General features: G+C 43.7%; 1 protein-coding gene across 5 annotated transcripts in view; it reads right to left on the bottom strand.

The window, feature by feature from the left end:
• Nucleotides 1-18,194, bottom strand: part of LOC308185494 (metalloprotease TIKI1-like) — a 78,500-nt gene that overhangs the window by 22,763 nt on the left and 37,543 nt on the right. For 4 of the 5 annotated variants that reach the window (XR_013943417.1, XM_080573678.1, XM_080573679.1 and 1 more), the window contains exons 3-4: nucleotides 3,880-4,026; nucleotides 1,541-1,715 (exon numbers count right to left, since the gene is read on the bottom strand). Coding sequence is in view for 4 of the 5 variants with exons in the window: in XM_080573678.1 (XP_080429804.1) it covers nucleotides 1,541-1,715; nucleotides 3,880-4,026 (322 nt within the window). In the remaining variant the exon portion in view is untranslated. The remainder of the gene's footprint in view (nucleotides 1-1,540; nucleotides 1,716-3,879; nucleotides 4,027-18,194) is intronic. The other variant, XM_080573677.1, reaches the window with a different exon arrangement.

Genomic DNA, 18,194 nt, shown 5'->3' with positions numbered 1-18,194 from the left:
ATTTATCCAGCCCAGCTACTGGGATGCAGTGTGTGTGTGCGAGGAGGTGGAGAGGCTCTCCTCTCTCCAACTCTTGGGACAGGACCAACTCAGAGCAAGACTGGCATGCATGTCTGCCCATTTGCATCTGAGCCTGACTGCTCGTTCCTCAGTTGTGATCCAGTTACTGGAGCCCTGACATCCATGACTAGCCCTCCTCACAGAGGAATGGCTACCTGCAACTGATGCAGCTGGCATTCAGGGCAGATGTATCAGGAACTTCAGACCTGCAGGGACAAGTGTGGTCAGAACCACATCAGCTACTGGAGTACAACCAAGCCCCTGTCTTAGCTTCGAGTCCAAAATCTATACAAGCTGTACCTGCTTCACCTTACTTCCTGATAGGGAGCTGCACGTAGCAGAGTGATACAGCAAGGAGATAGCAAATCTTCATGCATGCCTGAACAGACACTGTCAGCCACCCTTCATTACCTCTGCCCTCACACACAGGACCCTTATTATGTTAAGTTTGTAACCACAGCTCCCTGCTGCAAGTGAGGAGGTTGTCACAGACTTCAAATACTAATGCTTTTACACTGTTTAAGTAAATATTTTCCTTTCCTTGTCTAGATCTTCCATCCTCACTAAAGCAGTAGCCATTGAGAGCAGAAAACATCACACGGGTCCTGACAGTGCCTTCAGTTCTCCCTCTCTCACAAGGCCCACATGGTTCATGTTGGAAAGGATGCACTGCTTCTGTGGGAATTAGCACCTGCACTCATTCTCACTTTTTCTCTTCCCTGGAGCTAGAACAAAGCATGGGAGTCAAGGCAAAACAATCCTGTTTACACTCTCCACCCGCCCCTAGTCTGAACTACGGGTGTTAACCTCACTGAGTCAGATGTGCACACTAGATGTGCCTATGGATTCCTGCTGGCTGCTAAGGAGCAGATGGGGTAGTTTTTCCCTTTCTGGGAACAATGTTCTGCTCCAAAATAGGGACAGACAAAATTCCATTGTAGTTGTGGAAGTGCAGTGGAAGAGGCAGTGATCTGCAGCAGAAAGGTGAAAGTGTGCCTTGCATCTCCCCTTACATTTAGAAGGTCCCTTAGATTCACACACTTTGGAATGTTATTCTTTTGGATGTGTTCTTGAAAGGTTTGTTCAACTGCTGATGCAACCTCTTGCTACCTTTCATTTCAGTTCTGTGCTTCTGCCCTTCTACTTTGGTTGACAAGAGCATAACCATGTTTGTGTAAGAGTTTGTTCCTTTTGTGTATGCACTACAGTTGGTTCAGTATCTGTGGCTATGTGCATATGAAATAGAAGAAACAAGTCTGTAACTAATAAATATTATAATCAATGCATATGTTGTGAGCTCTTTGCATACTGCAGAAAGTTTTCCTAGTATGGTGCAATTACCAGACCACAGAACCAGGTGTTCTGTGTCCACCAAGGTGAAAGTACTGACCCTTCTCTAAACTGGGGCAACCACTTGTACAAAGCTTCTAAGGGATGTGGAAATAATGTGTTCAGGTTGAAGAGCACTTCAATCACATACCAGCTCCAAATGCAAAGAAGAAGCTCTTGTCTGGGTACTCTTCCAGCAGGTCCTTCACTCTCCTGCCCATTCGCTCATTTCGCTTGTAGATGAGCTCCTGACGGAAGTAGCTGTCTATCTCTTGGGCAGTAATACGTTCATGGGCTGGCAGTGTAGCATTAATGAAATTTGGGACCTAAGACAGAAAGAAAAAAAAGTCTTCAAAAAGGGCCACTTATTTCAGGCAGACATCATGCACAGGCTTTTTGCTCCATCACTGAATGTGGCAATTGCCTTGTCTCTCAACACACATCCAGTAGGACAAAACCCAAAGAAAGCCAAAAATGACTCAACAAACTTCTAATAATGCATAGTGCTCCATTTCTCTCAACACATCATTTCATAAGCCAGCCAGATGATTATTTTTTTTAAAGGCAAAGTCAACACATTTTTCTCAGTTTGCCACACCATAGATCCCAAATCCTGATTGCTTGGCTGAAGAAAGTAAATATTTGCCCCTGGCTATCTTTAACTACATACCTCTTCCTGAAATTGCCTTGGGTATGACATAACTATAATTATAAGTACACTCTTCTAGGAGAGTTTGACTAGTATCAGACCCTTGGGGCTGTCAAAGAATAAGTGCACACTCTGAATTAGTTAACAAAAACATCCCGAAACTTTCTGAAAAAAAGGAGAGCCAGATTTTGTCAGGAAATAAAGTTTTACCAGCTGTAGTTCTCCGGTCTTCAAGGTATTTTTTCAAATACTGAGTACATCTCCTGGGGCCCCCAGGACTGTTGTGGCTGCATACTACCCCAACCTCTTACAACTGGAGAGAATCACAGATTTGGAGTCACAGCCACCCTGCCTTCTCCCACAAGTAGCTCTGGACATTGCAGCTATAGGGACTGCTAAGAACAGGGTCTGCAAGAGACATTTGCTGGGGAGCAGAGTCACTAAGCCAGGTGCTTTCCCTTGCAAGGATGCAGCACCTGAAGAGGCTCTGGAGTGACTCATAGACTATCACCGCCTGTTGCAAAAGGGTGTTTAGCCTACAGTGGGTCAAACACAGGGTCATATACAATTCACAGATAAGTTCTCCTTAAAAATGTAAGCTGTTCAACTTGCAGGCTATTCAGCTTTGCTGTGATGGAGACTGCCCTGCGGAGGAGCCGCTTGTCTAAGTAAAGGGCACTTGCTCCCTTGGAGAGCATGTCTTGGCAAGAGCTGTTCTTTCCAAGGCCCCCAAGGCAACATCAGCTGTCTGCAGTCTGTAACACCTCAGCAGAACAGTGGTGCAGCATCTGTATGCTGTTACAGTGCTGGCCTCCTTTGAGAAGCCCTTTCAAATCTATGAATGAAACACACTGCGTAAGAGCTAAGCATTATTAACAACCAGGTTGCCAGCACTGGCAGGCTGAAGGGTGTACAGGACAGGAAGGTAACGCGCGCACAAAGCTCAGTGCCAGAGAAGCAAGGGTTAGTATGACAGTATTTCCAGCTCTGCAGCACTGCACTGTACGTATCAAAAGGCCATATGAAAACTGTTACTCAGCAGGGAAAGCCCAGTTACCAACACACGCTTGTTCAGCGCTGCGAGGCTAGAGCCTCATTTTCATTGAAGTGCACAAATTGCCAGGCAGTACCTCACACACAAGAATAAAGAGTGGCCTGATGTCTCAGTCTGAGGTTAGCTATCTAACAGCCCAAACAGGCCAAATTGGTCCCTGCTGGGCATTTTCTTGTGGTTTAAAGATCAGAGCATTGCATTCCACTGTGCTGCTTGGGAAACCGCCTCCATAAACGAAGTCTGTGAGGCCTCTGAGGTTTTCTTTTCCTTGACATTCAGTCTAAATCTATCTTTTTCTTTGTTTCACTCCATTTCTCTTCTTTGCGCCTTACCTACAGTGCAGGATCATACTGATAGGAGAAATGAAAAAGCTTGCAACTTGCCCAGCCTTACACAAGTGTCAAAGTCAAGAGAGCATTTCTCTATCACTGTTTGCACAAAAGAGCCTGCTTCTACCCTCTGTTGGCACTACGTTCGCTCCTACCCAAGTTAGCGCAATTCCACAGGATCCTTAAGAAAACAAAGGATTAACTCATAGAGCTTTGATGCTAAAGCAAACACGGCATTCGTCCAAAAGGGAAAGCCAGGTGCGCCTTCACTGCTTGTGTGCAGTAAGACGGCGGTGAGCTAGCGCAGACTCCTGGAAGAGCAGGCACAGGAAAAAGACAGGCTAGCTGTCTTTGGCCCCTGCCTGCAAAGGGCCTGCCTGAGGAGAGACAAGCGTGAGACAGGGGTTAGCGCTACCGGGACGTGTGCGTAGCACAAGGGCTGCGGTGGCAAGACTCACTTGAGAAGTGTCATGGTTGAAGATGATGGAGCTGAGGTCCCCACAGTTGTAATGCTTGATAAGGTCTTCTGTCGTATAGGGGATCTGGAAACTGCCTGCTCGGAGGCTCTCCTGCTGCAAGAGAGTCTGATTCAAAGCAAAGATCACCTGGGGGAGGGGAGAAGGAGGAAAAGACAGAGTTCCTTGTGAGTTCTCGACTCGCTCCTCGAGGAGGTCACAAACACGCAACCGCCCTCTGAGGACTCTCTGAAGCTGCTCCCACTCCGAGTACCCTAATCCACGTTTCACCAACCCAGGCCTCCTCCAGGTCTGCAGCTATTTACTTGCCATGTCCCACAGACCTGAATATAGGAAATTAACTCGCAACACGCAACGCTGAGTAGCTTTGCCTGTGATGTCATTCATACAAAAGAGGGGTTTTTTTATTTAAACAGTCTTTTGAAAGACAGGCATTCTTGCTCCACTAGACAGCAGTCTACCAGTCATCGTAGAGGCCTAGGCCTGACAGGCTCTGATCCCCACACCTCAAATAAGCATGGCTTCCCTTGTTCACCCCTTCTTCCTCATCCACATGGAAGATTTCACCCTGTTGCTTCCTGCTTCATGCTCCCCTGGCTCCCCCAGTTATTCCCAGCACAAATCCTTTCCAGGAGCTGCCTGGGGAGGCCAAGTGGCTGGCAGGGCCCCAGGCTGCTACCTTCCCCAAGGACAGGGCGGCCCCTGACGTACGCTCCCTCCTCCGCAGCATTTACCTTGGAAAATAAATGCTCCCACAGTCTCTCTTCCTAAAGCTGTGCATCTACTAGAATAACCACCAGAGTGGTGGCTGAGCAGATCCTACCCCTAGGGGAGATCAGCAGAGATCCTGTACCGTTTTTTTTGTGTCAGTGTTGCTTGGTGGTGGCCTCAGGGCCTGAGCCAGAGATCTGCCACCCCACTGGCTTCTGGCACAGGCATCCCCACAGATGACCTCTATTTGAAAGGCACAAGAAAGCAAAAAGTTCTCCTATAATTTACTGGCTGAGTATTCTTTATTTCTAAAGAAAGTAAGCTGAGGGATGTCTGCTGATGTCTTCAAACACATTTCAGAATTACTCTTAGGAGAGCTTATTTTCCAAGCTCTGTTTCCAAGATGGCACTGTGCACGTTGACAAGGTCTCTGTGGATTTAACTCCTGGACACCAACAAAAGCATTCTGAAACTAGAGGTATTTGTCAATAACATGAAACTCACACATGAGTCTTCATGTACTCAGGTTGTGTGAACCAAGTCTTGGTTTCCCAGGACAGGACAGATATAGGAGCAAACAGGCATAATTTGCCCTTCCCCAGGACAACAATCCAGAAAAGTGCACAGAGCTTGAAATCATGCTGTCTCCACTACAATGCCCACCTGGATCCAAACCACTGTTTATGTAACTGAATATGAGAACACAAAATTTATCTTTAGTTCTGGAATGGTGTTCATGAATAGCAACACTCACTCCCATCTCGTGTGTTTAAAAGGGGCAAGAAGCCACACTGCACCTGATTAAAAGAATAGCTCCAGGTGGACACTCAGGAAACTTATATCAAACTAACCACTCAGGAAAGTTACATCAGACTAACTGAGGAGATCTGACAAAGGATGTTTGCTTCATTTGGAAGTAAACTAAACAAAAACAAATTGAAACCACTTTATTTCTGCACAAAAGTTTGCATGGAGGCTGGGGTTTATTGCATTCTGAAGCCATTGTTTTCCATTTGTTTGGCTTCACTTCCCACACAGAGAAGCTCTAATGGACGTTAATGACCAGATGAGATTCACTGAGACAGAAGCCAAATCCGTGCTGAAAATGTGAGGTTTCTACAGCCAGGACTGCTAGGTTATGCCAGGAAAAGCTCATATGTACAACCAGTGCAGCCAAAAATATTTCCATGGGTATGGCTGATTTTGTAGGTTATTTGGACTACCATAGCAGGATTCACTGGGACAATGTACCACTAAAACAATATGGTCCTTACTAAATGCTGCAGCCTTTGAAACAATGACCAGATTGACCCTGCCCACGGAGCAGCAAGATCTGCGAGGGGTTCCTGAGCTGGTCAGGTGGCTCTGCCTCGATGCAGAGTATGCACATCACAAAGGCTTTGCAATCTTTACAGTTCGATGTTTATCCAAACACAAACCAACTGAGGGTAGCCATCTTCTGTGGAGAAAACACCAGCCTTCTGGATGAGACATGAAAACAAATCAAACCTTCCAGTGCTCTCACAGCCTGCACTCCTGCTATCGCTTTATCTGGGCTGGCTCTATGTTTGCAGGCTACTCTTTGCTCCACACACACATTTTTCCTCCAGCCTTGCAGCATGTTTCAGGGGAAACAGACTCAGTCTCTCCCACAAACTGGCTCACCTGGCCACCTGGCCTGGACTGTAGCAACCAGGCTGAACCACACAGGCATCTTCCTCTCCTCATGCCCACATACCAGCAGCAAAAAACTAGCACACAGTAAACTGTGAACTGCTACATAAACCTGCCTTAAGGGCACAGTTTAAAACTGAAATGACTACCTGCAGTTACGAAGAGTTACCGCACATGTTTACACAGGAAAAGCAACAACCCACTCCTTTCGTATTTCCAGACATACTGCTGGCATGACACAAAGAAGTCATGGCAAGGCAGCTTTGGCAGCTGTCTGGACTATGGTAAGGGTGTCTCCTTCTGGTGTGCAGATGCAAGAGTTGGTACTGGACACACGGAGAAATCTCAAGATGGTGGCAGCTGAAGGATGTGTCTGCCCAGCTGGGGAAGTACCAAAGACTTTTCATAATGAGGTGGTTCATGTTTCACCTCCAAGAACAAAGTGTCCCAAGCTTACTCCCTGAGATTTGTACACACTGTCCTGATCACAATTGCCTCTGGACATAACAGGTTGCCCTGGACTGCTCAGCTCTGTCATCTGGCTATTGTGGTGCCGTGTGGGCTGTTTTTCCTTGGCATGGAGGAGTACAGAGGGCTGTTCCCTGCCAGGTCAGGGGACAGGGAAATATATTGGCAGGCTGTTCCCTGCCAGGTCAGTGAAATGTATTGCTCATGGGCTTCCCCATGAGCAACGTATTTCCCAATTTGGTTCTTGTCCTGCATCCTATCACTGTGTGTAGCAGCTGAGAGTAAAACCACACAAGAACCACCTGAAGCCCACCTGGGAGGTGACTTTCACATGGAGGTGTGTGAAGGACAGGGGTGGTCTTAGCTCCCTTGCTGACAGCAGCAGGAGCACACAAAGTCCCTCAGCACCATTCTCAACTACGTTTCAAGCACTTGGAGCTCAAAAAGTCAAGGAATGACAAATGGGCAGGAATCAAAGGAGCATCAATTGCCTTCCAAGTCTTCCCCAATGAGTTATAGTAACTCATGTCAGCAGGCATTTCAAAGCTGAAGGTAGGAGATGCTGTTGCCAAAATACTCTCCACATCAGCTGGTTTGAATTGGATGGTGGCATCTGCTGGAGGGTGACCATGGCACACCCACTGAACAACTACACAGGATTACAGCTTGGCATCAGTGTGTGTAGAGCCTGTCAAGGAACATGATATCTTCTCCTTATTTCTGTATCACTTGCACCTTCCTGGGAGAAGGGTAAATCCCGGGTAGAAAGAAAAGGGACGTGTGGGGGTAGAGAGGGAGGAGCTTTTAGCAGCACCAGGTGTTGCTTAAAGCTGTGCCCCGGTGTGAAGGTTATCTTTGGTAAACAGCAATGGATAAACGCTGTCAGGATCTCAAAAGAAAGAAGACCCCTGAACCTTCTGTTCTTAAATGATTTAATTTGCTGAGGTGGGTCTCGCTCAGATGTCGATAACTCTTATCTGTCATTATTTCTAAAAGAAAACATTAGACTAGGTACAAAGTGGTATTTAAGAAGACCACAGTCATCAAACTTTGGGGATTCGATCCTAGTCTTGTTTACCAGATGTGAAAAGCTGGGAGAGAGTTGACAGAGCACAAGATGGAGAATCAGGAATCAGATCGGCAGCGGATCTGCAACTGCTGTATTTGCTTGGCACAAATAGCACTTGCCTTCCCATATCCCCTCTTAGTCCTGAAGTGCTTTCATTTCTAATCAGTCCAAGAAGTTAAGAAGAGAACAGAAAAAGAAGGAAAGGTTGAAGAAAAGTTTTCCATTTTGCCCAGAAATCAAACCCAAGAACTCGTACTAATCTGAATTCCTCAAACAAATGTTACACAAACTATGTGTCTACCTTCTGGGTGTCTTTTGCATTGCACTGTGCTTTATTAATTCCAAAATCTTTCCTGTTTTGGAATCCACAGAAATCACCCTACATTTGTCCTCCCTGCAAGACTACTCTTCCTTACTTCACACCTCCCCCGCCCCAGCAACTCTACCCCACCCCGCTCCATTAAGTGTATTCATACTAGCATCAAAGCATCTCCTGAAAAGATGTATTTGGAGAACAAAAGTAACAAGTTTATTATAAAGGGATTTTTTTCCTCCCACCTCCCATTTCCACTGTGATCTCTCTGTCTTCCCCGAGCCCTTTCCCTTTTTGTACTGTGGAAAAAATCGATTAAGCTCTCTGGTATACATATTGCTGCAAGCCTCATTCTGCTCTTGGAGATTTCTTCAGCTGTCAGGAGACACTTGTCCCCTTTGCTAGCATTGTTGGAGTGGCCTGCTAGGCTAAGGGGGTGGAGAAAAGGGGGTTAGAGCCCGGCAGATGCCTTTTTTGTCAAAGACAAAAGACCCCCTGCCATCCTCTCCACTTTTCAGCACTTTCATCCACACTGGATCAAAGTGCTGTTCTGCATATGAAAGGAACCTGGCATTATGCGCCTCAAATTAGCCTATCGCCATCCTGCTAGCCTCCAAGTCTTGCCAACAAAAGCACTCACATCTGTTCCATCATTTGCCTCATCCTCTGTTTTTTTTTTTCTTTCCCCTCTCTCCTCTCAGTTTTTGAGGGCCATTCAGCCCCTTGAATTATAGTCTGGGGGAGCATCTTCCTTGCCCTGCGATCACTCAGCCAGACAATTTGCTTTTAATTGTCTTAAGGAATCACAGTCTGCTTTTGGGCCCTTCCTAGAGACTAACGGCACCCATTACAGCTTCCATTCAGTTCTCTTCCATTCTAGTTCTTTCCTTCTTCCTCCTCCTTCTCAAAAATGTGTTTCTATCCTTGCTCTTCACCTGGAGGAGACCATTGCTTCTCTGGGCCAATGAACCCTAGTGCCCCAAATCAAAGCAAGCCTCAAATCAAAGGCATCATGGCTATGAAAGTCAATAATCCTCCTTTGTCATGGTAATGGTCCAGCAGGCTGAGTGCTGAGAAGAAAGTGGGATTCCTTGCTCCAGTGTGACACAGCTCCTTAGATGTCTGGTGCCCATGCCTCAGCTGCCTTTGAGGCAGAAAGATGGGACTGGCCTCAGACTCTGAAAACCTGAACCCACCTGTCGTGAGGAACCCTGCAAACACCAGCCTGCACATGCAGGCAGAAGTCTGATTTTGGCAGGGGCTGAGAATACCAACGGGAGATTTAATCCACTGCCTGCAACCTTCAGAGGCACCTAAGTCACTTTCAGGGCTATTGCACCAGACGAGATGCTCTCGGTCACCCCTGCAACCACCTTTTGCAAAGAACAGATAAAAAGATGTATCTTCCAAAATCAGGATCATTTTTCTGAGAAAAATTGGATTCAGGTGTCTAGAAAAGACAAGTGATCTGAGGGCTCACCTGGAGGACAAGAGATGAGCAGTTCAAATCATGAAAACACAAGGACACAGAAACTACCCTAGAGGTTACCTACGAGCTTCAAGGTTCCCATGGTCTTGTTTTTATGTATGCAGTTTGTTCTCAGAAGACAGTACAAGTTCTGGGAGCGCCTCTTCCCTAACATCATCATCCAAGGCACTTAGATGATGCTTTGTTTGCCTCAGGTCAGACAATGTAGATGGTGGTAGAGATAACAGCATCAAAGAATTTGGTCTTTGGTCTGCTGACAGCAAAATCACCCTGGCCACTCCAGGTGCCTGAATCTTGCTCTATCTCTTTTCAGAACTGAACAAAAAGAAGTTCTGAACATTTTTGATTGTTAATCTGAGTATCTAAATCTCTGATAACAATATTTTTGACTGTTATATCTGAGATTTATGGCAATACACAAACCAACCATTCTCCAACTAGAAGCTCGAAAATCAAGGGTCTTCCAAAAATTTATCAGGCACTGCTGAAGCAGTGAATGAATTTATCCTCCTCCTGATGCAGGAAAATGGTGGATGATGCTGAATCAGGGGAATGCTGTTTACAGTGCTGCTGGAAGAAATGCAACTCTGGACTGTAACAGGCTGCACTGATATACCTTCTGTCTGAGCAATTTACATGGATTTAGAGGCTTTTATGTTTCCACTGACAGTGGGAGAAATAAACGCCCCGTTATGTGCTGAATGTGGAATGAGACCAGCAGTGGAATAGATCATTGCCATTTTGCAGGTCAGCTTGCAGTTCACATGGACGCTTCCATGACCTTGCTGGGACTTGCTTCTTTCTTTCTGTAGAGCTAAAAATGTGTCTGTGAGCCCACAGAGTCTGGCTGCTGCTTCTCCTCCCTGAGAGCTCTGCATCCAGGTGCTCATTAGGATTCCTCCTCGTGCTGCAGGAATGCCTCAGGCTTTCATGAAGTTCATCCAGTTCATTCCAGAAAATCTTCACTCTGTGCTAGAAATGACCTGATGGTCATTTGCATGTTCTAGAGAAGCATTAAACTTTTCTTATTATTATTATTGCCATCTTTGTAAAGGATTTTGTAAACATTAGCAAAGATTTTTTTTAAACCTTCACAAACCAAACCTTCATCAAATACATTTTTTAGCACATCCATTGGAACTAGAGACCGTGCCTTTGTATAATTTTCACATTTCTACAGTCCTGTGCCACAATTCAAAGCAAAAAATGGATTTTCCATAATTTACACTTTGAATTCCTGTCTGTCTCCTGTCCAGCACTTCTTCAGTTAGCAATGCCTAGCCTGTTTTGTGTTAGTATTGCCATATATCTCCTAAACTCAGGTTAACATCAGTCTTGGGAACAATTAAAAAAATGAAGACGACTTGCTTGCAATTCAGATTTCTCTCAGAGTGCCTCCACTTTCCAATTCACAGGACACCAGTCACCAGTATGCTAGTAGAAAGTGTTTCTTTCTTTCACAGTAACCAATGTGCTGCCCTCTTTCCAGTTTACTTTTTTTTTTTTGTCCTGATCTAAATCATGAGACAGAATTTCCTACCCTAGGTGAAACAAATCTCCCAAAGCAAACAGTCAAAACAGCAAATGCTAAGATGATGTTGAATTTGAGGCTACAGGTTCTTCTTATAGGGAAAAAAAATCAGTAAGATAGTGTAACTAAACTCAACAAAATCCTGGCAGACCTAGGATATTTGCAAAAGAGGATACACGGGCTTTCACAAAGGTAAGCTACAGGTCAGGCACTGTTTTTACTTTCATTTCTGCAGAGTCTAATCCATAACTGGCTTCTGCTGATGCTACAGTACTAACCATCACAGAAAAAATGTTACTTTTAAATAAGTTTACAGAAAAGTTCCCTTAGAAAGGAAACAATTTGGATTTCCAAACTGCAGCCATTACTGTAGCTACCACTCTAAGTAGTGAGTCAGTAGCATCGCTAAAGCCTAACCTATGCCCATAGCTTTAAGGGATGCATTTATTGTACTTTTTATCATCCTAAAACACAATTAATGTAATTTAATAAACGTGATGATTGAGATTTGGCCTCTAGTCTTCTTCCACTCAATCACAGTTGTTTTTTGGAGTGCTGCTAGAGGAAAGAAAAAAGTCTTAGAGGTCCCCTTCTGAATGGATTATTTTATCACTTTTTCTGTCTAGCACAGGTTTAGGACTAAACTTGAAAACCATCTGAAAGCTTGCTAGAGCAGTTGCATGTCTCAGAAATGCAGCATACTGAAGTTTTAAACAACTATCACCATTTCTGTATACTTCTTCTAGTGGTAAAAATGGAATAATTCAGAAAATAAACTTTACATTGGGCTGAGTTCTTCTCCTTGCTTCTGTAAAACAGATGTACGTTCCTTGCATAATTCATGTACGCATGAGCAAATCAAGACCATAAAGCTAACAGAGTAAACAACCTACCCTTACAATGTGAGGAACAAGCCTAGACAGTTATCATATGCCTTCCAGTAACCACGCAACAAGATACTTTGGATATTCTTGAAGTTCTGCCAGCTGGGAAAAGCATGTTCCACATAAAACACTCAGCATTGATAAAATATTTTTCCACTCAACAGTACAATTACATTTGGGGACTCTGGCTGCTGTTCCAAACAGAGTTAGGACTTCGAACCAGTGTTTATGGCAAAAGCAACTCAGAGCACCTCTAAGAGAAGCTTCTGGCTTCCAAATGGAGCACAACAGAGCAAGATGACCTTTTCAAGGTGCATAGGTAAAATAGCCGGTTTATATTAGTGGTAGACTTGCCAAGAAAAAATACAAACAAGAACTGCTGAAATGGTCCCTAGCTGTTTTCAGGCTGATCAGAGACTGAAAGATCTCAGTGCAGAAGCTTTCCAAGAGGAACTGCTGACAAAAATTCTACACGGTAAAATACATGCCTAAAACTATGCTCTTCATAGTAATTGTGCACTCAGTCCCATGGTAATATTAGTGTATTCCAAGGTAGATTTGGAATTTAAAAGCCACCAGCTGTGCTGTGCTCCCTCCTTGAGTGGATCTTCTTGGAATGAGGCAGCCGACTCCACTGCCAGGCAGCAAGTACTTAGATCTTATTGGCTGTCCACATCAGTACCTGACCAGTGGTCCTACTTTAGTCAACACACCAAGCTCACACTGTGAAAAAATCTGAAATTTTCTGATTTTCAGACCCATGAAAACTCACCTGCTGTCAGTGCAATCAGGGAACAGCTAGGCATTCAGCACTTCTGAAAGACACTTCTTATTGTTAAAATAAAAATAAAAAAATAATAATTTTTAAAAGTATCTGGTTTAGTATTTTTTCTTGTCTTATAGTTTTATTATTGAAAGGGATTACTATATGCCAGCAACTGTGGTGTGGTTGACACACTGGAGGAAAGGGATGCCATCCAAAGGGATCTTGACAGGCTTGAGAGATGAGCCCATGAGAACCTCATGAAGTTCAACAAGGCCAAGTGCAAGGTCCTGCATGTGAGCTGATGCAATCCCAAGCACAAATACAGGCTGGGTGGAGAACGGGTTGAGAACAGCCCTGAGCAGAAGAACTTGGCAGCATTAGCTGATGAGAAACTCATCATGAGCCAGCAATGTGTGCTTGAAGCCCAGAAAGGCAACCATATCCTTGGCAGCATCAACAGAAGCACGACTAGCAGGTCAAGGAAGGTGATTGTCCCCCTCTACTCTGCTCTCATGACACCCCAGCTGGAGCACTGCGTTCCACTCTGGGGCCCCCAGCACAAGAAGGACATGGATGTGTTAGAACGAGTCCAGAGGAGGGCCCCGAGGATGATCAAAGGGCTGGAGCACCTCTCCTACAAGGACAGGCTGAGGGAGTTGGGGTTGTTCAGCCTGGAGAAGAGAAGGCTCCGGGTAGACCTTACAGTGGCCTTCCAGTACCTAAGGGAAGTCTAATGGAAAGCTGGGGAGGGACTCCTCGGAAAGTGTAGTGATAGGACAAGGAGTATTGAATTTAAGAATCAATTACGAGGGTAGATTTAGATTAGACATTAGGAAGAAATTTTTTATTATGAGGGTGAGGAGACACTGGAAGAGGTCACCCAAAGAAGCTGTGGATGTCCCATTCCTGGATGTGTCCAAGGCTAGGACAGATGGGGCTTTGGGCAACCTGGTCTGGTGGGAGGTGTCCCTGCCCATGACAGGGGGGTTCGAATTAGATGATCTTTAAGGTCCCTTCCTACTGAATCCATTCTGTGGTTCTATGATTCTAAGAACAAGGTTGCCTATATTACTTCTAAGAGACCACTTAATTTCAACTGATTTGCAAGAAACCTCAGAGATTAGGTAAACTGTTGCTCTTCAACTATGGAAGATTTTTAACCTGTGGACTTCTGTGCCAGTTTCAATGCATCCAAAGCCAGAAGAAAGCATACTTATTTCCCCTGTTAGTCCTGTTAGATGATTTATCTGCTGTATAACAGGACTTTATTATTTCCCTTCCCCCACTAAATACATCTTATACAAGTGTATTATCTTACTAAAAAGTAATTGCAGTCCACTAACTTACGAAGTCAGAACAATGTTAGCTCAAATTAGATTGCCATAGCTTTTTAATAGGCATGTACCAACACTGTCACTTGGAATGGCTGGAACAAAAAGCATCACAGACAAATTATCTGGAGATTTTGTCAAGCATGAAAACCATAGAGTATCTATGAACTCATACCCTTCAAAATAACTGAACAGAGATTTCTTAATCAGCTCAATGAAAAGGGTAGACAGCAATCCCTTCAATGAGCTAGCCCAGTCTTTTCACCCTTTTGAGGCCTGCATAGTCAAATTGTTTTGCTAAAGGCTATGGCAGTTCACCTTCCCTTCAGCAGTTCCAGCACATGGTCAAACACACTCACTGTCAGGGTTAAGTGTCCCAGATAAACATTTGCTCAAGGATCCATGAGAAGAGGAGAGGTATCTGCCCATCATTTTCACACAGACATCAAGATGACAAAAGTCTGTTAAGATTAAAATGAACTACGAGAAGGAGGATGGCTTTAGGGTGTGATGAAACATGATGGAAAAAACATGAACAAAGAGCAGCCATATTTATCTCATGGGCATATTGAACTTTGGCTTTGGAGAAGAACACTTTAATAGTTATCCTGAACTAGGAAGGGCAATGTTTTCACTGAAGCTACGCGTAAAAGCTACAGTGCAACCAATAGTAAATCAACAATTGCTCCATGCGTAGAAAAATGCAAAAATACATTAGCTTAAGATCTCTAACTTTCAATACCAAAGCAAAAATTTCCAATGCACTGAGAATTGTGCGAAGCTCAGAGGACATATTCCCACCATAAAGCTCCTAGAGGGTTTTTTTGTTTGTTTGTTTGTTGAATATTCATATGAAAGGATTAAAATGATACTCTAAGCTAACGTACAATGAAAATAAAGTTGGCATTGAGAAACTTGTGTCAAAATCCAACAAATGGAAGAAAAATTATCTTATAATTCATGAACTAGAAATTCCTCCCTTTATCACCTTGGAAAAAAATGCTGTCCTGGTATTTCTGATTAGCTTCACCTTTAGCCTTTCTAACTAGAAACAATTCTTGAAATGAAGTTGTCTCCTTAGAATAGGACTTCTGATATTCTTGCATCTGATATTTGATGTATGATTCTCAAGTAGTGACAGAAGCAACACTCTTTTACCAAAGTCATTAATAACAAAGTGACATTAAGGGGGACTCCACTGGACTAGCTCAATGGCAGATCAACCCAGCATTTCTCAGAGACAAAAGATACCAGTATCCTACAATGCACAATGCTCAGTTATGTTGGTGTGTTTTGCTGCTGCACCTTATCAGGACTCTATTTCCAAATTGGTGCTCACTCACCCTTCAAAGCATCCCTAGTCTCAGACCTCCACATCCTTTCCAGTAGTTACAGTTTTCCCAGGAGCAAGACAAGGAACTCAATGAAGACAGAGAAAAGTCAATTTTTCATTTTCCCAAATTCTTCCAGATTCAGCAGCATTTCAGCTTGGAAGAAAGCCCACAAGAGCCCTGTTGATGTAAGAGTCTTCATAGACAGTGTCCTACAGACACTCATCCAAAAACACTCAGACAACATCAGGCACGAGTTGCTGTCAGTGAGGCCAGATTTTGGGCTCTGCACCATTCATGATTAAATACAACTAAATACAAACCTAGCAGGACAACAGAGACTCTGTTCAAAGCATGTTGTACTTATTAATTTAGTAAATATGTTTTAGTGTTGAAAAATAAATCCATATCAAACAAACATTTTGTTAGTGGACCTTACACAGAAGAAGACCTGTTTGTCAGAGATATATAAAAAAAAAAAAAGAAAAAAAAAAAGACTGAAATCACCATCCCTCTGAACAGCATTTCAAAGTCTGTATACATCCAAAAAACCTGCAATGAGGTCAAACTTCCAGGATCCACTGAGCAATTTGGAATCAATGCAAGAAAGAAATTTAAGATTCCCAAGAAGTTTCAGAAGCCCTTGGAAGTTTTGCACATCAACCACATTGGGATCTGTGTGAGCCCAGTGAAGATCTGTGAACTACTGTGGGTACACAGATGAAGTATGGGTAAAATGCTGCTAAAAGCTAAGTAGGTGAACCTGGGTTTCACTTTTAATCTACCCAGAAATAGCCAGCTAATTATTCATCAGCCCTTCACTTTTCCCTACTAATACATTACCAACGTATGTGAAGGAATCTAACTAGTTTCACAGTTAGCTCCGTAATTCAAAATTATGCAGCAAACTCAAGTAACTAATCCTTCCTCTCAGTTTTTAAGAACTGGTTTTGTTTGGATATATTAGTTACAATGATGATTTTTCATACCTTGATAAGGTCTGCAGGGCACAAGGAGGAAGGGTTCTGTTGCAAATTTAGATATAATGCATGTTTATTCATCCTTTGTAACAAATGCTATAAAGTGTCTCTAAAATAGACTGTTTCAGAATCTACTTCTTCATAAAAATATCTTTGCTAAAACAAACTTGAAAAGCAGAAAAATGAGTCCATGTTTTAATTAGAAGTGAAATTGCTCAAAATAAAGACAGAAAAAAATTCAAAACAAAAAACAAAAGTTGAACTATACTCAGCAGCTCAGTAAAATTTTACAGTCAATGCCGATGTATAAAGGTGTCCATCTGAACAAGACAAATTTAGGTTCTTACTGCTAATTTTCCAGGTGCAACTCAATGCCCAGAATACCAGACTTGTTTATCAATTATGTTGCTAGATGTAACCTTCCAGAAAGTATATTCTCTTTGAATTGCGCTGTACACACACACAAAAAAAAAGGCATCCACAGATCAGTACTAAACAAGCCCTCTGGATTTTAATGCAAATTCCTGAAAAAAAAAAAAAAGTTTCAAACTGGAAAAATATGTCAGTACTCTGTGACTGAATCTGCCACCACTGCTCAAAACATCAGTCGTAACCAGCCACAATCTTCCAGCTGAGCAGTGCTGCAAATTACGTATATCACTCCTGCTAGTGTCTCGCTTCATTGCTTGTACTCTCCTTCCTTCACTCAGAAGTAGGATTTCACAATATACCTGCACATTGACCTGGTTCTGACACATTGTCTGAAGCCCGTCATCCTACAGTGCATCCTACAGAACTCTACATAAATCCCCCTTCCTTACCACTTCAAGCCCCCTTTTCCAGAATTAGTCTCCCCCCTTTGCTGGTTTGTGTGTGACCTGCTGGCATGACTGCCCAAATAAGCCCCAGTTACTGAAATTGCCATTGATGGGCTGAAGACCTGACCAGCTCAGCCAGCACTCAGTTCAACTCTCCCCATTTTTGCTGCTCCAAAGGTGAGAAGAGTAGGGTTCATTCCTGACTGTCATGTGCTTGACTTCATATGCTAAATGCTGTCACATTTGCTTCTTATAATCAAGCTGTTCAGACCTTCCAGACTCAATGGTAATAGGTGTCCATGTTTCAGTATCAATTTCAAATGAGTTGCAATGGGGATGTGTCAGATTCTTTTACCATGACAGCACTGATGCTTTGCCAGATGACAAGAAGCATTGAGGAAGGAAGCACTTCCACACCCGACCTTAAACAGTGAGAGTGAGATCCAAGGAAGACAACTGACTCCCTTGGTATGTCCTCTGTCTGGTCAGCATCAGTGCTTAGCACCAAACTCAGAACCCTGATCCCTTGCAGCTTTTACTGCAACCCATTGTACAGTTCCTTCCAGGAGGAGGAAATTCTTGGAGACCTTTCAGATGTAGGAGACAGCAGCGCTATCAGACAAGTATCCAGCTTGTCTAATGTGCACGCCAGGGAACTGTGAGTTTACAAATGTAAAAATAGCAGCACTACTGGTTCAGAGGTGCGAATCTGAGTCACCAAGCCCACAGCTAGTATGTCCGATTGTGTATAGGCTTCCAAACATTTGAAACCAAGTAAAACAAAACCTGAAGGCTGTACAGCCTGGCAAAGTATTCCCTCATTCCTTGTCCTTGGCTATGGACACGGGCAAGTCATCCACACTTTGGGACACTGGACCTCTCCCAGGTTCTCTAATTGCAAGAAAGATAATCAAATAAATGCAAACCCAAAT

The sequence above is a fragment of the Anser brachyrhynchus genome, assembly GCF_964034855.1.
Source record: "Anser brachyrhynchus genome assembly, chromosome: Z".
NCBI classification, from domain to species: domain Eukaryota; kingdom Metazoa; phylum Chordata; class Aves; order Anseriformes; family Anatidae; genus Anser; species Anser brachyrhynchus.
This window is presented reverse-complemented; position numbering and strand designations above follow the sequence as displayed.